This window comes from Odontesthes bonariensis, chromosome 3, assembly GCF_027942865.1.
Source record: "Odontesthes bonariensis isolate fOdoBon6 chromosome 3, fOdoBon6.hap1, whole genome shotgun sequence".
Lineage (NCBI taxonomy): Eukaryota > Metazoa > Chordata > Actinopteri > Atheriniformes > Atherinopsidae > Odontesthes > Odontesthes bonariensis.
The window spans coordinates 11296766-11321206 of NC_134508.1; the positions used below are offsets into that span (position 1 = coordinate 11296766).

General features: G+C 43.9%; 1 protein-coding gene across 6 annotated transcripts in view; it reads left to right on the forward strand.

Moving 5' to 3' along the window:
- The window catches only part of foxp1b (forkhead box P1b), a 160558-nt gene that overhangs the window by 63389 nt on the left and 72728 nt on the right, over nucleotides 1-24441 (forward strand). For all 6 annotated transcript variants that reach the window (XM_075460260.1, XM_075460259.1, XM_075460265.1 and 3 more), the window contains one exon: nucleotides 13755-13924. In XM_075460260.1, the coding sequence (XP_075316375.1) occupies nucleotides 13766-13924 (159 nt within the window). In that variant the 5' untranslated portion in view covers nucleotides 13755-13765. The remainder of the gene's footprint in view (nucleotides 1-13754; nucleotides 13925-24441) is intronic.

Here is a 24441-nt window from a genome sequence, read left to right on the forward strand (position 1 = left end):
ATTAAATGAACCCATGACTGCACCAACTTAAAATATCCTGGGATATTGCAGAGGAAATGTAGCGTTTTTGGAGTTAGCGATAGAAAAGTCGAGATAAAACGTTCACACTGGACGAAAGCTCCACTGATTGCCTGCTATTAGCTGTAAGGGTCAGGTAACATTCCCATAGGTGAGTCCGGCAGCGGTTGGAAATAGTGTTCTTTCAGACGCACGGACTTTCTTTTCCCCAGTTGGCAGAGGATGATGACAGCCTCACCTCAATCCTAAAATCCTCACGTTTATGATATTTGCCCAGTATTATCTGTGCCTGTGGATGAATGGGAGGACAGAGCATGAGGAATGTAGAAGGTCAGACTGCGTGATTTACACAGCACAGAGCCACAGAATCCTTGGGAAAATACTTGGGCTGGGATCAAACAGACATCATGTGATATGTTCTTAACACTGACCTTTAAAGTCACACATTTTACTGCTTCACCTCTGCAAGTGAAGCACCACATGTAAAAAAAAAAAAAAAAAAAAAAAAAAAAAAATCTGGTTAAGTCCAATTTTTGCCTTTATAAAGATGCGGTCTCTTGTAATGGTCTGTTGCCAAGTTCAGCGGAGCTTGCTTTTCTTCTCATATAATTGTTTTTGTACTACAAATCCAATCCATTGGGAACCTGAATATGATATATAAGTAGTTTAAACATGCAACAAATAGTTAAAGGAGTGTCATATTCATCAATACCCGGTAAAGGATTGAGATCCATTAGTTGATCTGATTACCGCTGACTCAATCCATACAACAGAGTGAGTCACGCTGACTTTAAAGATTGGGAGCTGTAAACAGAGGGAGTTGAAAACACACGGCAGTATTTGCTATGATTAATGCGTGTTTTTTTTTGTTTTTTTTTTAACAACTAGATTGAACCAGAGTTCAGGCTAACATTCTCTTTATTATTTTATCAGAATTTGGTCACGCCTGAACATAATTTCCACGCCATCGCAGCTATATTTTGTTGATAAGCTAATGGCACTGACCTTTTATTTTGCCTGCCCCCACCCCCTCCAGTCTGATGTGGAAAGACTATACTCTCTTTGACGTTAATGAACTTTGTGAAAGGTTGTTTACCGGCTTCAAGGTCAGTTTCAGAGAAAGACGGCAGGTTTCCTTGTAAACATATTTACAGCCTGAGATGTGTAAACATTGTAAATGTATACAGGTGCAGCAGGGGCGATGCAGGCAGCTTCTCTCCTTTCTCTTCTCTTTTCTCTTTTTCTGACCTTCCCCCCCCCCCCCCCCGTGACACACATAAAAGCTGTTCCGTGCATATGTGTTTATTCCTGGAAGCACTTCAAAGTGCTACGTGGACCAACAAAAGCAAGCGGCAAAAAAAAAAAAAAAAAAAGACTCTTGGAGAGCGTAACAATGTAAAGCTGATACAAGAGAGAAGGAGAGGCGAGGCAGACAACGAGGCAGACCTGGTGGGGGCATTAAATGTGAATTAATGGAATGTTGCTCAGGCACATCTCTGGGTGTAGTGTAGTGTTGGAAAATAAAAATTTATGTTGCCAGCTACTAGCCGTGAAGGTGCATTTGGACTTAGTATCCTTTAATTGGAAGTGAGATATTAGCATTTCATAGGGCTTTATGCTGGGCGAGGGGATCGGCCGGCCACCGCGCCTTCATTAGCCGGCTTCTCCGTGTAATGAGTGCCGTCATTAGCTGATGGAGTGGATTTGCCCTAGCTCTACCTTGAAAGGCACATCTTTTACATACTCGCGAGGAATAAGGCCCTTTAATGGATTTCTTAATGAATGAAATGGCACTTGTTTAAAATTTGACGAGGGCATTTCTGATGGCGCGTGCCGCCGCGGTGGAGCAGCTGTCCACTTTCTGTCGCGTTGCTGGCAAAGCGGGGGTCACCAGGAAACGTTTAAGGCTCTGTGGCGATATTTCGCTCTTTCTGCTAAAGTCCACAAAATGAAATCCACCGCCAACATGTGGTCGATAAAAGTGACGGGTCACATGCTGATGCTCATTAATATGTGCATGTAATAAGGTGCGTTTGTTTCAGTCAGACCCCTGAGGAGCTGTGGTGCTCGCTGACAGAACTCACCTGTTTTTCAGGGAGAAAAACGTAAGACGGCTAACACGACCACAGCTAATACATATATATATAAAATGGGCATCTGTGCCGGAGTGTGTGCACATTAAACAACAATCAAGGCAGTCAGAGTCGGGGTGTTTTTTTGTGATATGAAAGTCTCTTTAAGCCCTTTGCTGGGGCTTCAGTCTCCAGAATCAGCCGTGAAGTGATTAGTATTTTATTGATGAGTTCCTGAAGTGGCAAGTGTGGGAAATTGGATCTTTGATCTCCTGGAGTTTGGGAAATGTATCCCGAATGTGTTGAGCTCTCCAGGTAAAACACCCCCCACCGCACGCAGACAGACTGACGTGTGGGCTTGCGAAGGATATTCTGCCTCTTCTCCAAAACACATATTTGTTTTGGATGTTTTCACTGAGAGTCTACACGGTGATTACAGATGTTCATTAACAAAATTGGGTATTTGTTTTAAACTTTAACCAATCACTTTGATATGCTAATTACAGTGTAATTTAATTTGAGCCCTGTAATGATGATGCTGTTATTATGGACATAAATGATGCAGTTAAGCTGAGAGTAATCTCATTTGCATACTGTACATGCCAGTAAATTAAGCCCTTTCCTGCATTGCTTCAGCTTTAATTTTCCACTCCTTTTCACACAGCATCCCTCAGCCCCGGTGCCTAATAGCACGCCAGCTTGTTTGATGTGGAGAGCCGCTTCCTCACACTAAATCTAGCCACAATATGTAATACATAAAGGCTCTCATTATAACTCTAAGTGCCCTTTTAAGAAGTTAGTATTAATAAGCAGGCAAGCTTTTTGTGCTTTGTAGTGATACATAAAAACAGCTTTGTCCCTCGCCGTAATCATCCCAAGCACTTCTTAATATGCATGTAAGAAATAAAAACTATCATGGCTGCAATAATGATGAACCCAGGAATTATTAAAGCGCATTCTTATCAGACTGCACGTATCTCCTTCCACGTGTTGATCAGATGCGTCTCAAAGAGGCGATTGTTTTCTGATATTTCTGCTTTGAAAAAAAGATGAAGGGCCTTTGGTTGTGTTTTCTACAAAAGGTTTCTCTCCTCTCGCAGAGGGTGAAAAAACTAATTGAAAAAAATTTGCCTTATTGTATGTTTAGCTCTAATAAATTGGCTTCTGTGTGGACACGTTTTTTTTTTTTTTTTTTTTTGAAGTGTGTGAAAGAGGCACATTTCTGGCACGGCTGGCCCTGATAAAAGCTCCTGTGTCTTCATTAGAGAAGCAGCACCTCATGGTGTCTGATTGTCTGATGTTTGCGGTGAGAAGGTAAACATGTTTGTCATACTGGGGTGTGTTTATGCTGATCAAACATGTGAGACGGGCCGCGGTGAATGTTAAAGACTTTGGATCAGCGGCGAGCATCAGCAGCTCTCACCGCCGTCTGCCTGCAAACACGGGGCGACATCCCTTTGCATTCTGAAGGTGGGTTAGCAGGGTGGTTTATGGACTTTAACACTGACAATACAATTGCCCTTCACTGAGAAGGCTCCTCCATTTTGTCCCATAAAGAATATTATTTTGCTGCCAGCCAATTTTCTCTGTTAGCCTCTAATTGGCTACATAAATCTCGGCCGTTGAGGGTGAGAAATGTTGCGGTGTCACACAGTGTAATCTTCACCCTTATTTACCAATTCATTAAGATTCATTGATGCAGGATTGGTGAGAGGAAATGACAACATAAATCAGGCCTCCAACATAATGACCCTAATCAGTTGGGAATTGCAGAAAATGTCATGATGAACTATGTCCTTGTATTAGTGCCACTGTACATTGTCACTGTGCTGCTTTATGAGTGGGACGCATCATCCTGACATGGGCTGTATTTAACAAAAAAGAGTTGTTAAAACCTGATTCCATTAAATTTGCAGAAATTCATGTCGGGCCCTTTTGTATTTAGCCCCGTGCCCTTTATCTTCAGTTAAACTGCGTAATAGAAGTCACAGACTCCCTTCCTTTTTAACCCTTTCTGTCCTCTCTCTGGGAAGTGAAGGAGCTGGATGGGAGGGGGTGAAATTATAGGAGGAGGGATCAGCGGGTGCGTCTGAGACTCCTTTACCAATGACAGGGATTCAGACGCCTTTTAGCGAATTGCTGTGTAATTTAGTTGAACAGTAGGTAATGTGTAAAAGTCTTGAGCCGCCCCTTATTTTCTACTATTTTTGCTTGCAAGGAGAGCGAGTTTCATTTTAAAATGTGGTCATGAGCAATAGCTCCTCAGGCTTTCTGAGGATCTTTCAGTTTTTGTGCGGAAATCGGCTGCTTTTTCACTCATTAACATTAACAGCCTTGTACGTGACCATTTCCAAAGGTATGCGCTTTTTGGTTTAACACTGACCTACGAACTATCGAAGCATAAAAAGGCTCTAAGTTTGAACCATAGTGCTGTTTAAATGTAAACGGACAACTTAGCAAAGAAGCAATATTAAATTGTGTCTTCTGACGTACTTGACTTAGTCTGTTACAAAGACATATAATTTGTTCCCATTTCTTAGGTGTATCAATGAAAAATGTTAAATAACACAGCCTGGCAGGCATAGAATAGTATTTTTCCATCGACAAGGTGATTCCAAAAGAGCTACTAGCTGAGAAGCTGGCATATCTCAGCATGGTGCGCAGTGTGTCCTTAAAACATCTGAAAGTGATGTCCTTAGATGCATCTGGACCTTGAGTCGATCCATCTACTGTTCACTGAAGCCTCATCAGAAATGGTCTCCATGGAAGGGTGGTTGTTAAGAAGCCATTCTTAAGGAACAGTAACAGGGAGGAAAGGCTGAGCTTTGTCAAATGACACGAGGACTGGACTGAAAATCAGTGGCCGCATTTCTTATGGAGGGATGAATCCTCCCCAGAGCCCGGACCTCAAAATTATTGGAGCAGTGTGGGATCATCTTGACAGAGAACGGAACAAAAGGCAGCCGACATCCAAAGAAGAGCTTTGTAATGTCGTTCAAGAAGCCTGGAGAACTATTTTTGAAGACTACTGCATAGGGTGATCAAAGTATCCAAAAAAAAAACTATGGGTTGGCCCCTGCCCTCTTTGCATGACATTGCAAGCTCCCGATGCCTCTCTAGAACTGGCAAGATCATCAAAGACCACCTCCACCCAGCCCACCACCTGCTCAGCCTGCTGCCCTCCGGCAGAAGGTACAGAAGCATACGAGGCAGAGCAGAAAGACTGAGAAACAGCTTCTCTCCGTGGGCTGTCAGGACAATAAACTCTCATCTGAACACACTACAATAATACCTCAGTGAGACTGGTTGCAATATCAGCCTCAGTGCAATAATTAGAAATGGCTCATTGTGTATATCGTCTTGTCTACCTTCTCTGGTTTTAACCTCTATGCTTTTTCAGAGGTTGCTTATTCAATTTCGTTGTATCGATGTCTGTACAATGACAATAAAGACCATTCTGTTCTATTGTGCTTGATGAAATTACAAGAAAGCTTGTCTGAGTGGGTTCAGGCTGTGTTGAGGAACAAAGGTGCTTATACCAAATATTGACTTTTAGATAGTGTTGCACCGATACCATTTTTTGGCCACGATACCTGGCTGTGCAGTATCGGCCAATACCGATACCATACCGATACCACTCTGTTTAAAAAAAATAAATAAAATGAATATATATATTAATTTTATTTTATTTTTTTAAAACAGAGTGGTATCGGTGTGTGTGTGTGTGTGTGTGTGTGTGTATATATATATATATATATATATATATATATATATATATATGAAGAGCTGCATACTACTTGGATGTAAAATGTCAAATCTTTATTAGTTTACAAGTTCATAAAACACATGGGGTGGGGGGCTCCAATCTAATGGAGAGAGAGAAGGATTGGGAACGCAGGCTTCCTTGGTCGCGACACACACGACAGACTGACCCTTAACAGCACACAGAATGAAAACTCACTACAAGTCAGGCTAGCTTCACTAGCTTTAAGGCACGCTTTAAACACAGTACACGGAATGAAAACCCACTACAAGTCAGGCTAGCTTCACTAGCTTTAAGGCACGCTTTAAACACAGTACACGGAATGAAAACCCACTACAAGTCAGGCTAGCTTCACTGGCTTTAAGGCACACTTTAAACACAGCACACGGAATGAAAACCCGCTACAAGTCAGGCTAGCTTCACTAGCTTTAAGGCACGCTTTAAACACAGCACACGGAATGAAAACCCACTACAAGTCAGGCTAGCTTCACTAGCTTTAAGGCACGCTTTAAACACAGCGCACGGAATGAAAACCCACTACAAGTCAGGCTAGCTTCACTAGCTTTAAGGCACGCTTTAAACACAGCACCCGGAATGAAAACCCACTACAAGTCAGGCTAGCTTCACTAGCTTTAAGGCACGCTTTAAACACAGCACACGGAATGAAAACCCACTACAAGTCAGGCTAGCTTCACTAGCTTTAAGGCACGCTTTAAACACAGCACACGGAATGAAAACCCACTACAAGTCAGGCTAGCTTCACTAGCTTTAAGGCACGCTTTAAACACAGCACACAGAGTCAACACACCACAAAACACGCGGCTAACCTGCAGCATATGGCGTCCGTTTAACCACAGACCCGTCACTCCTCCCCACGCAACCCAACCAATCAATACCACATAACAATAGGCCGACCTATACATAAACACTAAAACACGAAGTTAAAAGGAGAGGAATACTTAACTCGCCCACTTGGCGAGACCCTCCCCCAGGCTCTGAGCTTGTGCCGCCGTCCAACTCCCCGGGGTAACGGCTTTGCTGGACGGCGAAGACGGTAACTGGCTGTCAGCTGGTAGTGCGCGTCACGACCGCACAGGGAGCGATGGCGGCCCAGCACTCTCTATCGTGGACCCTGTTTTGACTACAGGAGGCACCCAGCCTCCCCTCCTCACACTCGCGCTGCAAACTCCTCCTGGCTAGCTGTCTTCGTCGCCGGCAGCTCTAGATGACTGCGAACGACACCCTCCCCAGCTGAAAGAGTGCCGTGTCGCCAGACGTCTTGCTCCTCACACATAGAAAAAGCTGCCCCGGCATTGGTTAAGAGCGGCTATTGGCCCGCTCTCATTGGTCTGGAGCAGGCCAATAGCGATAGCTGCACAGTGATCACAACACAGTGTAGCGAGTGTCGGGAGACGTTCAAGTGTCATACAAGTATCGGAAATTTGTTGGTACTCGCCGATACCGATACCACCATTTTAGTGCCGATCAGGGCCCCGCCCGATACTGGTATCGGTATCGGTGCAACACTACTTTTAGATTATATTATTAGATCCGTTCAGATTATTAAAACTGTACAAACATCTTTTTTGCCGTACAGTAGGTGTTTCCATTTAAGTTCTAGACTGTTGAAATTAAACTGACTGCATGCCCTCACCAGTGAAGAAAGTATTTTTGTAAAATCACTGGTCGAACTTGATATCTTAGTGAGTAACTCCAAACAAAAGACGCGGGAGACGTCTTCCTGTTTTTGTTTGTTGAGAAACATTTAACACTGTTGAGAACGATTCCATGAGCAGTGGAGCAGACCAGAATCGCCATAGTTTCTTCCAGTTATCATACACGCTTGTGAATGAGGAAACATAATAAATGTATCCAACAGAGTTGATGACTTACTCGACAGTAATTAGCGGCTCACTTTGTGTAGAGAGCTGTGGTTTACCACAGGTCTGTCTCGATGATTTAACAGAGCTGCAGAGCTTTCCCCGAAAATGATTAAGCTTCACGTTGTCAGCTCACAAAGGAGGCGTGCACTCCGCTGAACTGACGTCTCCCTCCAAACGCCAGCAATTCTAATAATATTGTCCTTTCGTTGCATGGGCACGCAGTGTTAATTAGACAAGTTCATCAAGGCTAACCCCGATTTTCACTGGAAAATGTGTCTGACACATTTTCTATACACAAGTTCACGTGGGAGCAGCCCCTAACCGGGATTGTAGGAAAAATGATTAAAAATATATGACATACTTTAAGTAATGCTACAACAATAGGTGCTTCTGCGGCTCCCACAGGATGGATTGATTGGATTTGCATTTTTCTTTGGGTATACATGTATGATAGGTGTAATTGGCAAGATGAGCTTGAGGGAGGCAATGCACGCGTTGAGCCCGTGGTCAGACAAAGCGGCCCTCTCGTCTCCTGGCGTATGTCCTCTCACTGTAGTGTTAATGGGCATGAGCCACATGTGAGCGAGACTATCAAAGTCAGATGAAGGAGAATCGCTGAGAAAATGTGTGGCGAACCACTCCTAAAAGAGGCTCCACATCCCAGAATTACTATTCCATTCATGCGCAACCAGATTTAAACTCATTAGACTTCTCTATTTACTTAGTCTCCATCGGCCCTAGTTGTGCTAAAAATACCATGGCCTGCCTTACTTTGGCACATTCTGTCATTGTCTGCGCACAGCAGGCCTTTACACCGAGGTGCTTCTCAGACGGCTCGGCGCTAAGGAGACAAACGGGTTTGTGTATTTTCTCAAATTATGGATCTATTCAGATTCTCTCCTGGAGACTCCCCTTCTTCTTGTTAATTTATCTGAGCTTGTGGCGTGATAACAGGTTGATATTCACACAAGGTATCACTGTTTGGATGTTAAGCCCCTCTCCTCTGCTTATGGAGGAGTAATAGATTTGGATCTAGATTTCATGCCGGAGAATCCCATTGCAGTCATCCTGATGTGATTTAAATGTGTGTTTTGCTCATGTTATCCTTATTATAGGGTTAACTGTATTTTGGAGACTACTTTATATCAGTAGGGTAAAACACACTATGGGTTCTGGTGAGGGGAACACTCATTGGATGGCTTCACTTCAGCAGATGGCATTCAGTGTATCCATGAAACATTCATAGTCAAGGTGACGTGCAGCTTAAAAAGCCTCCAGAACAGTTTTTTTGTAATCACTTGTTTTTTTGGGCAATTACATTTTTTCGATTTAGAAGACGCAGTCAGTCACAATCTTACCGCTGAAGTCACAGAAATCCAAAAAATATCCGACACTACGATTTAATGCAGTTCCACCTGGTGTTTGTGTTGTTTCCATCTCTTTGGCTCCACACAATGAAGGGCCATTTTTATGGAGCCCGCAGACATCCTCGGTTCCTTCCACAAACCCAGTTACTGAATAATTAAATGAGGTAAATGTTTAACATGCTTTTACAAGTTCCTCGCTGTGCTGTTGTGAGGAGCCACTGTTTGTTGGGTCTGGAAAAAACACTCCACAATGATGTGTTTCCATAGGAGACCACCTCGCCGGCTGCCCACCCCACCATCGCCTCTCTTGTTCCCAGTCAGGGGGGCTTGCTAGCAGCTGCAGCCCACCAGCCTAATGTGTCTTCAAATGTCAGACGAATGGCTTCTTGTTTATCTTGACATTTGCCTCTGTGTTTATTCTAGTCAAAGCTGTATTTGCTTCAACTTTGATTCCCCAAAGCCCCCCCCTCCCCACCTCTTGCCTCCTAGAACCTGTTTACACGATGCTCACGCCGAGTGTCACCAAGGAAATCGGCTGATCATTCCACCTGGTTAATATTAAATGGCTCCTGGAAGGAGATGTGTTTGTTCATAAACACAAATCCCTGCTCGTCCTGTTTACTGTAGCCATGGCGGCAATCACTTATTAAACAAACAGCTGCTTTGTTTGCCAGTGAGAGTGGTCTGCGTACACCCTGTGCAAGCTCTGGGACGGACTTGGAGAGTGACTCCGTGTCTCATGTGCTGCAGTGATATCGGTTCTGTGATGGGGGCCATACGTGCAGAGGCTGGTGTGTTACTTCTGTATTGTCACAGAAGTTTGGAGACATGCTATGCTAGCTGTGGCTTGTTTGAAGTGGCTAAAAGGACGTGAAAGCTGCTTTTAGACCGAGGTGGTTCTGGGATGAAAAAGGCCCCCCTTTGGAGACGATATGTGAAAAGGGTGGGACTCCAGTGTGAATTTATCCGAATTTCCTCATCAGTGGAATATTTTCAAGAGACAGATACTTTGCTATCAGGGATGAGGGCTGTGATAAGGTTTTTCTTTTTTTAACATGCAGCTTGTGTTTGTCTTTGGACTTCTCCCCAGAATCAGGAGCCAAAATACAACAAAAGATAAGCGCCTTAAAAAACCTTGAGAAGCATTCTGTTGTTGCACCTCTGGTACGCGCTGATGTGTTGTCTAGTCTAGCAGCCAAGCCGAACCTAAACAGCTCCAAAGTGAACCTCCACCCTTTGTTTCCTCCTTTGTGCCTTTATCTCCCACCCAAGAAATGTTGTGCTTTTGTTGTGTGCTTGTGTAAACAAGGGCTGTGTGAGAACTCGGCGAATCGAAGCAGGTGGCCGCTGAGGCTTTACTGTCATGAGCATTAAAGAAAAACAGAACACGGAGAAGGGTCAGAGCACAGCTGCGCAGGCCGACCCTACCTTGAATCGACTGCTGACTTGTTTGAGCTGTTGGATTCCAGGCGAGACAGAGGGACAGGCATTAGATTTCCATCGCAGGGTGGACTGATGAGCTCTGGCCGCCGGCTGTTCTTAACCTTCAACCTGTCTGGTCAGGTGGGAGATGCATGTGACTCTTGTTTGTACTGTACTCCTCATATTTGAGGCAGGGAAAACAAAACAAACCTGAAACAAACAGAAACTCTGACCTTTTCTATTATCCAGTGTTTGTTCCAAATACTTGTTGTGTTTTGCAAGCACCCCCCACCCCACCCCAAGGAGCGGAGAGCACTGCCAGCTTTCTTTTCGTCCAGTCTGCTTGTTTTAATCTCCTGGAATTTCCATTTCTATTCCTCTTTTTATATATATTTTTCCTGCGCAGGAATAAAACCACGACATGGCCCATTAATACGGATCTCTGTGCATTGTCCCGTGTTTATGTTTGCGCTCAAAGCATGCAAAAACGTACGTTCGTAACCCCGGCAACTGCACCCCTTTTTAGAAGAACACTTGACCCATAATTACAGCTAAATTTGTGCATGTTGTAAAAAGAGGGAATCGGATGGAAAAACTTTGAGCTTTTTGAGTCATCGCACACAAGGCTGTCCCCTGAGCAAAGTGAAAATAAATAGAGAGATAAACAAATGCGGGGCCAAGTCACATGGCCGCGTCGCCTGGGCCCCGGCTCGCGATGCTCTCCCTGCCTCGGTGCTCCGCAGATTAACACCGTTATCAGCACAACTCTCTAATAAGGCTCTTTCCTATCTGCTTGATATTTATGATGGATAATGCCCATTTTCCATTTTCTTTTTTTCCTCCAATTTTATTCATTCATGATATTGCAGCTTTGAATTATTCTGTGGTGAAATTAATGAGAAAGTAGATTTATGGGTTTCATTTGTTTGTCAATTCGAAAATTAATTGGGTGTTAATTTTAGCCATCCCCTCATCAGTGCCGGTTCCAAGCATGTGCGCATTACTTTGCATTCATTGGAGTCTTTCCCTCCTTTATTGTGGGTCACTAGTTTTGCATACATTAAAATAGCCCTGCGGCTCATTCTCTTGATTACTTTTGGAGATGCCGCGCATTCAGAAATTTACGCCTTTCCGTTACAATTATGAAAATTTTGCATTGAATGACAGTGCACGTGTAATAGCCACTACTTGGGCCCTTTTTATGTTTTAAGAACAAAGACCCCCCTCCCGCCTGTGGAAGAAAGTCTTTTATCTGAAAAATGAGTACGAGGGTGTAACGTAGACGCGCGGTTTATTACGAGAAAGTGAGTTTCTGATGGGTGCCTCAGAAGGGCCCCTGGTGCGAGCGAGGGCCTGTAGATGGTGACTGGCTGCGTCCCATCCCGCAGTGCTCCTATTGCTCACTCCTTGTTTAGAAAATCCCATTATGGAGGGAGGCTGTGCCAGACTTGAAGGGGTGAGCCGGGTCAACATCTGTCTGGAGGGAGAGGGGGGCCGCTTGTAGCCCATCCCAGAGAACGGGGCCTGAAGGCCAGGACCCCGAGCTGCACAGACAGGCCCGTAAGTGTGGGGGCGTTGTGACACACAACTGAACCGGCACAGGCTGCAGTGTCAGATGACTCATTCAGTTATGCTTCTTGGTGGGGGGGGGGGTGTTGTACAGTAGAGGAGATGTAAAGCATTTTGCACTTTTGGTTGGAGTTTTGTTCGGGCTGTGTTTCAGCTCCCTGTGGCCTGAAACTACCAATAATGATTCAGAGCTGGGAAGCCGTCCCTGAGAACCACAATTTAAAAGAGCACTGCCACTTTTTCTTCTTGTAATCCACTGTCTAGATTATTATCTCACCCCTGCTCTGTAAATATCCTTGTGTGAGGAGTTGTCAACCTCAATTTCCCATCTGTCAGCCTGAGTGTGCGTCCCCATGGTGTCTGGGAGTGCGCCTGCATCTTGTTTAGATCTGATCTCAGGAGACCCCGTGCCTGTGTACCTGAGCTCATATAAGCTCACACTGGCCATCCTATCACACGCCATAAATGCAACACCATAAATCTGCATTTGGTTCCGTTTTCACGTTCTTTCGTGATGAGGTCCAGTGTTTTAAAGGCATTTATTCTGCTTCATATAAATAATTAATCAGCCAAGTTAATTTCCTTCCGCCTGACTTGGTCAGCTTCATTAACTGCCCTGGAATTGGGAGGCTAGATGCGTTGCACTCGGGAGTCCTGTGACCAGCACACAATAGCTGTAAATCATTCCCCTGATTTTAGGAATACAGGCGCAGATTTGCACTAAAGTCGCTGGCACTTATCCCCAGGGACATAGAGGAGGTATCCGGGGGAGGCAGCATGACTGTCTGGCCTCTGTGTGTCCAGAAAAGGATCTGAGGATGGAAGAAAATTTGGTGTGTTTGCAATTTGCGTTGATTTGTGGCATATTTTTACATAATGCACGCACTTAAACTTAAAACTACACCGCTGGTATTTGTATGTTATCCTTTAGAGTTAGATTAGGTTATGAAAGGCAACAGTTTTTCTAACTCAAAGGGGCTTTTTTATATTCAGACCTGTGCTTTGGTGTTAATTGAGCACCCCTTCAGGATTTGACTGTTTTTGCGTGGCCTCAGATTGGATGTTTCTCATGGAGATCCTTTGGCAGGCCTCACACGCCGGCCCTGTTTCCCATTAAAAAGCTATTCTGCCGTGGTTCTTCTGGGAGCCATGCAAGTAAATATATCCATTTCCATAGAAAGTGTTTTGTTTTGGAGGTCCAGTGTTTTCTTGGGCTCCTCTGCTCTCGCTCAACTCAGGTTGGGTTCCTCTCCAATGTGAGCTGGACCCCAACCCCTCCACCACACCCCCGCACATGCCCTATAAAGGAGAACGCAAACAAAACCTGAGTCCCGCTCACTTTCCTCTTTCCCAGTGTGGACTTTGTCATCTGCAAAGCATCTGCAACGGAAAAGACAAAACAAAGGAGCAGTTCATTACTCTGTTTAGAGGCAGTCTGTGTGTGTTTGCTTCATTTCATACGCTGCAAGCAAACAAACAAGACAGAGGGAAGCGTAAACCAACAGGGGAAAGTTGCACTAAAAGTGAAATCGTGTGGGAAGGATCCGACAGATGTTTATAGTTCGGCCCCCAGTTGAAATGCGACCTCGTGGCTGTGTGTTTTAACAGCTGTCTCTCTCTGTCCCTGTTTTCTCTATTTTGTTATCTTTTTCTGCGTCAGGTTTTTAAGTCATGATGCAAGAATCTGGGACGGAGGTGACGAGCAACGGACCAGCCAATCAGAATGGAGGAGCGAGCGTGGAAGGCGTACCCAGGGAGGGACGACCCAAAAGCGCCACGCCGTCAGTGGATGTGACTGCCGCGGACCTCCTGCATCTCCAGCAGCACCAGGTAGACCCGTCCCCTCTTCACACCTGTCGGGTCTTTTCATTAAGCCATGTCAACAGCAGGCCCCGTCCTCTGCTGAAAGTGCAGCTTAATATTTAATCCCACCTCAAAGTACATCTCGTACACAAACACATTATTATTATTATTTATGTATATTGAGGCTCTTTTTGAATATTTTAGGAAGGGGAAGTGCTCTCTCTGTGCAATTGTTTGCTTGCGAGTGTGTTTATTGTAGCACGCAGCATCTGCATTTTGGTGAAATATTTATGACCATGTTCGGGCATATTTTAAGCTTGTAGGTGCTGCCGGATTTTGTAGACAGTTAAGAAACGATGACATCCAGTAGGATGGCAGCGTTTTCCTCTGGCTCATTGTGAACGCACCTCGCACTCACAACTTAATGCCACGTGTTACCGCGGCGACGCCGAAACATTTCCACCACGGCAGACTTGAGGCAAACAGACAAGCTCTTTCTGTTGGTGTCAGCGTTATGTGTGGCACACGACAGCGCGCTTAAGGAAGCAGCACTGAAAAGATCAGTGTGTCTTCTGCTATCTCGGTCTATCCGACAACACCACTAGGGTTGTTGTCAGGAGCTGTTTGGTGATGATGCGCAGGCTCCGTGCTGTTGTCTGTTGTCACAGCACATCCATCAGTTTGCGTACGAGGAGAGAAACAGTCCTGGAGCAGGGAACATGGGAGGGGAAATGGCACCGTTACATACAGAGCTGAGCAGTAACTCAGTGTTATCATTTATCGTCTTTCAGCAGAATCATCACGGTGATAGGATGATAGATTTATATTCAGAAGCTGTGATACACAACCCTGTAAAACAACAAAACAAAACAACCCCCCCTCACCACATTCATTCGTATCTCTTTGTGCAACAGAGCCAAATAGCTTAACATTTTGTCGCGCCGTCACAGGCCTGTGCAGGGACATGTAGTGGTGCACGTAAGGGGATCAGATACCTTTAATTCCTATGGAAGCAGTAAGGTTAGCTTGGCAAACACTGCCTCTTCATTTTGGCTTAGTTTTTTTATGTCATCATTACGTCATATGTCATCATGTCAATATGTGGTCGTTCATCTGAGTTATGTTTACCAGATTTTGATATCTAGTAAGGACCAAAGGATTATTTTTTTCCTTTGAAGTGAAAAATGGCGTGCTTTCTTTTTGACATGACAGTATAACCTGAAGCTCTGAAGGCGAATAACATTACTGTCATTCAGTATCCCCTTTACGGCACTTGACTGACAATCATGCTTACAAATGTGGAGCTCAGTGCATGTGGCAGTGCTGACGCTGCAGCGGCACCATCAGCGATGTGCAGCCGCCTGCAGGTGCTTCTTTAAATCTGCATTAAATATGCATTTCACCGAGATGTTATTCTCGTCTTTTTCACCCATGATTTCAAAATAACGCGAGAAGAAGAGAAAAACAAAAGCCTGACCTCTCTGCCGCCGCGTTGGCTGAGTGAGCTGCACGTGGTCACTGATGTGTGGAGGACCGGCTGCATGCCGGGGAGGGACGGAAGCAGGGTGTCTCTGGGATGTTTGTTAACGGTGTGGCAGCAGGATGTGCAGGCGGGGCGTTCATCTCGTGTAAAGATGAACACTTTACAAAGTAACCTACAGCTGATTTCTTGAATTGTGACGTTACATGCATCCCGTTTTAGCACATGAACTCGAAACACTCGAAGATTTGAAATGCGTAAAGCTGCATGTTTGTGCACTGATAAACAACTGTATAGATGGATGTGTACGGTTATGTAAATAATTGTTAGAGAGGCACACATTCAGTTTGCACATGCATGTTCTCATCCTGCAGAAGAGCACCACAGCTCCGTACTCCACATCACGTTTCATGCTGTTAACTGGGAAAAGAGGTGTTAATAGGAGGGGTGGGTCAGTCTGTGACCTGTTCTCTCGTATTAGGCCGTGAAACCCTCAGGTTTCTCCAGATCTGCTCTTCATTCCCTCTCCCCCAGGCCCTGACCCCACCTCCCACCCCTCTTTTTTTTTTTTTCCCCAACTCAGAACGAGCATGTTGTCAGTGAGAAAATCACAGCCATACTGAATTCATTACTGCAGTAGTCACACAAAACCATGGATAAAATTTCAATAACTGCAGGCCACAGTTGAGTAAACAGTTGCACTGAAACCTAATTCCTGTTGACTTTTCCTTCATTCTTTGCCAGGGGCACATTCTGATTCGCTCTGCAAAGACAACAGGGTTACAACTTTGATGAATGTGAGGCAGGGGGGAGGGAGAAGGGGATCGGAAAGTGTCGTGGATGCACACTTGACACAGAGAAGGGATGGAAATAAAGCCTCCCCGCTTGAGTAGATTCAGTCGTCCCAGAATGGTGGCTGTTTTCTGCTCCTCCAGAAGGAGCCGTTGCACTCCCGGCTTTGCCCCAGCGTTTAGAATAAAGGAAAACAATGGCAGGCAATTCTCCTCATCCCAGCTCATTTTATAGCAGCCACATTTTCTGCCCTTTGCTTTGTAGTTTCGGGCTTTTTGTTGTACGGCTCTCGGAACAAATCCAGTTGTTAATTTTTATGGCGCGTGTTTTAGTTGGAATAGAGGGAGGTGAGTTAATTGTTGTGTGTGATAAATGACACATGGATGGAGATGAAGGACGAGATGTCTCACTCTCTGCTCCTGACATGGGACTTTGATAGGCTATTTACCAGGGTGGTGTTACTGGCAAGACAGGCAGTGGCTCTTTTTATCCTCCCATTAGGCTAACCCAGAATTTTTGCTCATGCACCATGAAACGTGTTAATTGTCCTCAGGGCATTACCATCGTTTCTCAGTTGCTTGATAACTTTTAACTTCTGTGGCATTTCACAGTCCTTTCTTTTAAGTTTTATTTGTCGCTCGGACTAATTCGCCTCGAACTGACACGCTGAGTGTTTTTTCTTTTTTTCCTATTTATTTTTTCTTTGTTCTCTACAAAACATCCAAGATGCGATTACCCCTTTTGGGTGAGCCGAAAAAAAAAAGGAAGAAAAAATCAATCTTGAATGTTCTCAGACTCAGACTCAAAGTGAAAATGTCTGAGATTCCCCTGAGTGAGTGGGAACAACAAACCTGGCAGTGGCATATCATTTATTCTTATTAGGGAACATAACTATGAAAGACAGTCCTCATTAATAAAGATGGGGGATGAAATAATTGTAATCTGTTTGATCATCTTGATTCTGACAGGGGAATTCATCTTGTGGGGTGAGTCAGATTTGGGGGAAGTGGACCATAAGCTTGATTTAAGCATCTCTATTAGTGAGTCAAACACTGTTTGTTCGGAACTAAGTGTGGGAAAGAAAAAGAAAAAAAACCGCTGTGTGTCTTCTTTCCCTCTGAGATGCTGTTGAAACTGAACAGATTTCACTGTTTGGGGAACTAAATGTGGTATCTGTTGTGTTGTAATGCTTTGACCTTTTGGTGTGCTCATAAATATTTTTGTGCATCTTGTTTGCGATATAAAAGCTTCTCTTCTTTTTTTTTCCTTTTGGATCACGATTGGAATATTTGATCTCGTTTGTGTGCGCCTGCCCCAGAATCTGATGTTTACTTTCTCCTGGGGTGTTGTTGTTTTTCTTGTTTGCGTCGCAGAAGTTGCGGTTTTAACGTTTTCCGCATGAGGAAGTGAAGAGGGGAGAGAAAATAAAACAAAAACAGTTGGATGAAAGACGGCCACTTTTGCAACAGCCTGTTTTGTGATTTAAATGATTTTGTAACGGGAAGTTGTGTCGTGCGGCTGTAGATGTCAGATAAACATACGGTGACAGTAATGATGTGAGGGCCATTGTATTAACTCTGGAGCTGCTGTATTCAGGATATTCAACTCCCTACCAAAATTTCCTGTGATTTATGGTCATTTTCAGCACAGCACCTTACCTGTTTAGCCACGCAAACTATTCCATCCCTCAAATCCAACTGTAGAGCTTCAAATATTAATATCCTGTCTTTTGGAGAGGCTCTTTTTATAAAATTGAACAGATTTCTTAAGTATCTTCTGTCTTTTTCTTCTCAGTGATGCTATTCATATGGAAGAGAAAATAAACCATGGATGAATAATTGCTCTGGCTGCCTTGTCAAACAAGTGCCATTAAGAATCGACTGTGTTTTAAAGGGATGTATAGGGAAAAAAAAAACTTTTTCTGTGCTTGTAAGCTTATCTCTGGGTGTCTGGAGTGACTACAATCTTACAACTTCAGAAGAAAAAACAAGCTTGGCATTCGTTAAGCGTTTGAAAACATCTCATTTACAGAGTTGTTAAGATTTGCAGTTGATTTCTGCCCTACCTCTTTGTGTCATATTTCATATATATATATATGACTCTGAAATCTGACTTCTCATCAGCATCAACATACATCTCCTTTAAAAGATAAAACCAGACAGTTGTAGCTGTTCTTTTTCCTGCTCTGGTTAAAGTGTCCGCCTGGTTGCGTGTACAGAGAGAACAGAGTGACACGGATTACAGTGGCCACAGAAAGAGCTGAGTGGGCACAGGTTTCCTGTTTGCATAATGCAAGTCTCACAGTGTCCCCCGCTGAGGCTCGAGAGGGTGGAAATGCTCCCTTTTATGCACCGTCACCGAGCTCTGTTCTGCCAGGCTTTTTGGGAGAAGCACTGCATGATGAAGACTGGCCATCCCCGAACACTCTCAGAATTATGCACACATATAATACAGTTCACCGAGGAGCTCAAGCATGCTGAGACGGCATAGAGGCCTAAAGGCCAGGCCTGCACGACTTTGCTGGTCTCTGGCCTCAAATTCATTATGTAGGCTTATGGTCAGAGTCAAAGAGTCAGCAGCAGCGACTGAGAGAGGAGGCCAGAGAGCATTTTCTGCCTCATCTCTGCTCTGCAAGCTGTGCCTAGATCAAAATATTTAGTGATATATAGCAGACAAAGACGGAGAATTCACGAAAAAACCTATGCATCGACTGTAGAATTTCATGTATTTACCGCACGAGCAGTATAATTCTTAAAATTTACTCGGGATACTTTTTGACCATGAGCTGCTTTTTCCCCACTCTGTGCTTCCCGCCTGACAATCGTCACTCACATAGATTTCGTGCGAGTGTACAGCCACGCAGGGTGTCACACTGAAAGGATCCCCAGAGCCTTCCTGTGCATACTCCTCCACCTCGAGGAGCTCTCAGGTATGTTCATGTATACTGTTCATTTTGCCACAGGAGGCCAGGCAGAGAGGCTCCAGCTTATTGGAAAATCTGGCAGAGAGGATAACATCAGTGTTATGACACTGCATATTGCCCTAAATTGCTTATTGGTAAAATGATAGTGCTCGTCCAATTTGAATAATTTTATGGAATCCCTCACAGAACAGTTTAATTATGTTATCACACAACTGGCAACATCTGTCTTTATACTAGGCCACATGACAGTTTTATTACAGGCTGAATTTCTTTGCTGGTTCTGGCAATTGATGTGTGATCTGATTAATAATCACACAGATGGAGGTGAAAATTGAACAGTGATGCGTTGCTGTGCTGAAAAGAAGGGGAAATAATTATTAAAGGGAAAAAAAAGACGACATCTCTGTCACTGAAATATCTCCAATGTTTCTACTAAGGCTTACACTTTCTTCGCTTGAATCCTACTCCTTTCTAAACACAGTTACATGCATTGTTTAATTGTGGGGGGTTAGGTTTTTAGTGTAGGTGGAACTTTTTCAAATCCTTTTGTCACCCAGGTTTCATCCGTGCGGTTTTTCGGAGGTAAACCTCCCAGCACCTCCCAGCACCTCTCCTTTGTCTTTTAGAAGCCTTCCAAGACAGCCATCCTATGAACTCATCCATTTTGTTGAGTCTATCTCCAGCCGCCGCTCTCTGACTGAGGAGAGATGAAGCACAGGTCGCATGTGTGCCGAAGCCCATAGTTTAAAATAGCTGAGTGTTGCTCGGGTTGACATCCTGTTTACACACCCTGCTTATGTGGGCAGCAGGAGGGGGATCATGAGGATTGTTTGACATTGTGGTAATCAAAATGGACACCCGTAGGAACACACACACACACACACATGCATATTTCTCACCTTAGCTTCAATGGTAACCCATATCTTTGGGGGGTTGGTGTACAAGTTTGGAAGAGCAGAGTCCAACACATCATTCAGTTCTGCGTATTCTAACTAGTTGTTCATCTCTCTTCGTGTGTGAGAAATTAGGTCTGAGAGAAATGATCCTGCATCAGTGTGTCTCCCAAAGAAATGTGGATGTTGAAACCCGTGAAAGACGTGTGCATGGGCGGATACCTCCCAGTGTTACTGATGAAAGTGTATGCTGGTATCATTAGGAGGAGTAGAGTGGCTCTCATTGTGTGGTGCCCGGATGATCTTTGATGGCCACGATGTGCGTGTTTGTGCTGAAGTGGGCAACTCCAAACTTTGAGCAGGTGTCTGAGGCAGCTGGCTGGAGGCAGACTGAGAAACACGTCTGCATCGGTTCAGTTTTAAAATGGCTTCGAGAGAGGCCTCAGCCAGCGAGAGGACTAATGCATCTTCAATGTTTTATTTAAAGTAGTGCCAACAGCCGCCTGTGAACGCTCCACATCAAGATGCACACACAAATCCCTCCCTCACACACACACACACACAGTAATTTTGTGCTGTTTAGCAGAGCAACTTGTGTGTTTAGTGTTGTAAATAAGTAACCGTTTTAACAGGGCCTCAGGAGACTGTGGGTTGGGAAAGTACACGCCAAGACATGACTTACTTTAATGGGCATTGTCAAAACGCAGTTTAAACAAGAGCCTTTTCTTTTTTTTCTCCAGCAGATTGCAATGTTTACATTGAGTTGAATTACAATGCCATTTTAAGGAGAATCTATTCTTTAAGCATAGCCAATCTGACCCAATTTATTAGGGATAGATTTAAGGATGCACAATTCCTCTTGGGAAAACATTCAAGAGCAGTGCCTATTCATTTTTAATGAGAGCACTCCTTTAAAAACTTCATAGAATTAATATGTATCAGTGAAGTCTTTCCTGTGCAGAAAACTTCAGGGTAATTAATATTCATAGGCTGTGCTTGTTAACACCCCCAATGCTAGTGCAAGATAGATCCAATTAACATAGAATGGACCCCAAGGATTTGGACAGATAAGGGTTAAATGAGCTATTGAAATTGAAACCGGGACTGTCTCCTTTGAAAACACATATTTGTTTCCGGAAGCTTAATCCTTGTTGCAGATTAAGGCATCTTTTGGGTGCACATGTGAATGGCTACTAAGGTACGGTTGGCTCATAGTTCACCAAGACTCTGTTTGGTTATCAAAGATGTCGGCGCACGTGTGTTGCATGATTCATGCAAGCCTGTGCACTTGCTCGTATACATGCATGTGTAGAGGACATCACCTCCGCAGCCAGGTTAATGTGAAAACCGTGTAGTGAGCCTGGCTTTTATATCTTATTCATAATCTTGTGGCACCATATGGGTAATGGAGATCAGTGGCCATTTTTTGGCACCAGGCTGCAAGTACTGCTCAGGCTGGGTGTCAGAGGGAAGCTCTGGGGTTCTAAGAGAAGCTGGGGGATTGCACAGCAAAAACTGTACAGCATAATCCCACCTGCTGGCGTTTGTTGGCACACATAATGCAAATGGTGCTCTGCAGGATTCTGTGTTTAATGCCTCTTCCACACTAAGTAAGATATGACACTTGGAGAGAGGGGAGGGGGGGGTTACTGGCCAGTTAAAATGCATGTAAACATATTAACCTGACCAAAGCTCGACTCCAATGGACTTCAGTGCTCTGTGCATGCTCCAAAGTGTAAATGTATATTATTCCAGCTGGATTTTCAGTGAAGCTGCCCTCATTCACACAGTTTTCATTTTCTCTTGAGAGACAGCTAAATGCATAAGAAATTGTGATTTAAAATCAGCCCGTTAAGATCACGCGTCAACTTGTAGAGCATTTCCAGACCATCGCTCTGCTCCAGTAAAATCCCGACTTTATTTCCTTTCCACAGCATAATCCGACAAAATCGCCATTCAAGTCATTTCAAGAAAAAAGCCTGTGCATACGTTTGTCCCACAGAGAACGTTAGAAGTGACGGAAGGTTTTTTCACAGTCCACAGTCAGGGACTCTGCTCGAGCTGTAGCCGCAGCTCGACTCAATTGTGCGTGTTAACGGTGCTGATTGTTGCAGCTTTAAATCAGAAGATCCAAGATGTTGGACACACCCCACACCAGGCAGGGATTAAACAATGAGTTCTTTGCCTGATTTCAAACCAAACTGTCGATGCTCATTTTGAAAATTGCCACACTCTCCATGCTGACATTACAAGACTGATGTTGTCACATGGAGCTGATTGGTTAATCTTTAGTCCCCAAATGGCTCTTCTTGGACTTCTTTAATTACACATAGAGTATCAGTGAAAAGTGTGGAGACCTACTCATTCTGAATGACTTCATCTTCTCACTGACTCGTCGTTGAGGTTGTTGTTTCCTCACCAGCTTAAAATTTAGATTTGGCAGTAGTCAACTTTTGAGAGCAAGTTTTTCAAATCTTATTAATGATATGGATTTAAAAAAAAAAAAAAAGACTTTGGCTGTGTTCGAAACCGCATACTACATACTTGCATACCGCATACTTCCATTCTGCATACGGCATACTGATCGATCAGACAGTATGCAGAGCGTTTACCCACAATGCATTTCGCTCCTGCCCGAGCCAAAATCAGCCGGCCTGAAGCTGATTTCGCTTAAGCTCTAAACTCTGTAAACTTTAGCAACATTTAAAATATTTTCAGGCGAGAAAGTAGTCGTTTAGATCCCCAACGTGTTGAAAACCTGCCAAAATACCGGCTATTTACAATTTTGTTCTGACAAATTCGGTGCTACTAAAGCTAGCCGTAGTGAGCAACGCACTTCCGGTTATTTTCACAAAATAAAATACCCGTTGCCTTTTATCATAGGGAAAGCCATTACGATACATGGTGCTTTTGTTTTGAAAACAGGAAGTGAACCTACCCTCGCTGTAGCTAGCTTGAAACTGGCGTTTTGACAGAAAATGACGATCGGCGACGTCACGTTACATTGCATCTTGGGTAGTTTGAGTATGAGTAGTAACCTCATGATGCATACCCAACATTTCGGAGAATCTAGTATGCATCCAGGAACTTCTCACTTACTAAAACTCACATACTAACTCAAAAGTTAGTAAGAGTAGTAGGAGAAGTATGCGGTTACGAACACATCCTTTGATCGTCTTTTACCCATGGAGCTTGTCCAGTTGTGCTACTTTGGAATACTGGGCTGTAAAATGAGCCGTTGATGTAGCTTGCACATATGTATCGTGGGATTGGAAGCAGTTTCTTACTGTACGACCGCTTTAGCGGAAACTGCGTGCGCTGTGAAATAACAGCAAGCCTTTAAAAGATTGCTGCTTCGAGGCTGAAAATAACGGAATCATTTATAAAAAACAGTTGTTTCTGTGATGCATGGAAAAATGTCGACCGCTCTGTTTTGGCACACAGGGTGGAATATGATAGACTACCAATTCTGATGATCAAATGAGCCTTCATTGAAGTAAATATGCGTTGGACGGTCACGCCATGTACAGGTCTGTTAGAGTGACTTTGATTGTTTGACATGTTTTCACCCATCAAAGTGTGTATCAGTGATTAATAACGGCCCCACTGTGCATTCAGCAGTGACATGGCCTCTATTTGAGAGAAAAATGGCACAGGTCAGTATTCACTGGTGAATAGCTGTATACCATTTAGAGAATGATGGGCCATGATGGGATGTCTCGTCATAAATAACAGTGATGGCAGCTCGGCATCCTGTGAATGACACGTGCCATAAATACTTGGCCAGGCCAGAGACAATGCTTCATATAAATCCTCGTGCAGCCTTTTTCTCTGTGCAAAAAGAAAGATATATATTATTTAAATGAACGCTAAAAACAAATGTTTTCATGTCCCCAGCTGGTGACAGAGAAAGCTCCAGAACATTGTGTGCCCCTCTCTCTCTGTGGTCTCTGATACGCTGTTGTTATTTGCTTGTTTACAATCTTTGACATGATGTAATAGGGTGGCTGTGAAAGCACTAGCCAGTAAATGGCACAGAAAATAAGACAGTCCTTTATGTCTCGCCCCTCCACTTTTCTCTTTTTCTCCCCCCCTTTTTTCTTCTTTTTTTCCCTGTAGACGGGGGAATATGTTCTGCATTTGACTGAAGGAACATGAGCCTTGAATATAAGTAACTGTTTTTTGCATTAGGTGCTCCCTGGAGGTAGGAGGGGAAAATATCATGTCCCTGCGTGAAATGCGAATGTGAAATCTAGCAGAAAGAAATATTTATGACCATTTTCTGCTTGATTAGAGCTGGATGACATGCCTAAGGAGACAGAGAGTGGACAAAAGGCAGCAGTGCTGCTTCTGGGCAGATGTTAAAGAAAGAGTGGGGGAGTGAATTGTGCCCGTGTGGTTGGGAAAGTTAATTCCAACAAAAAAAAAAAAAAAAAACAACAAACCAAGACATTTT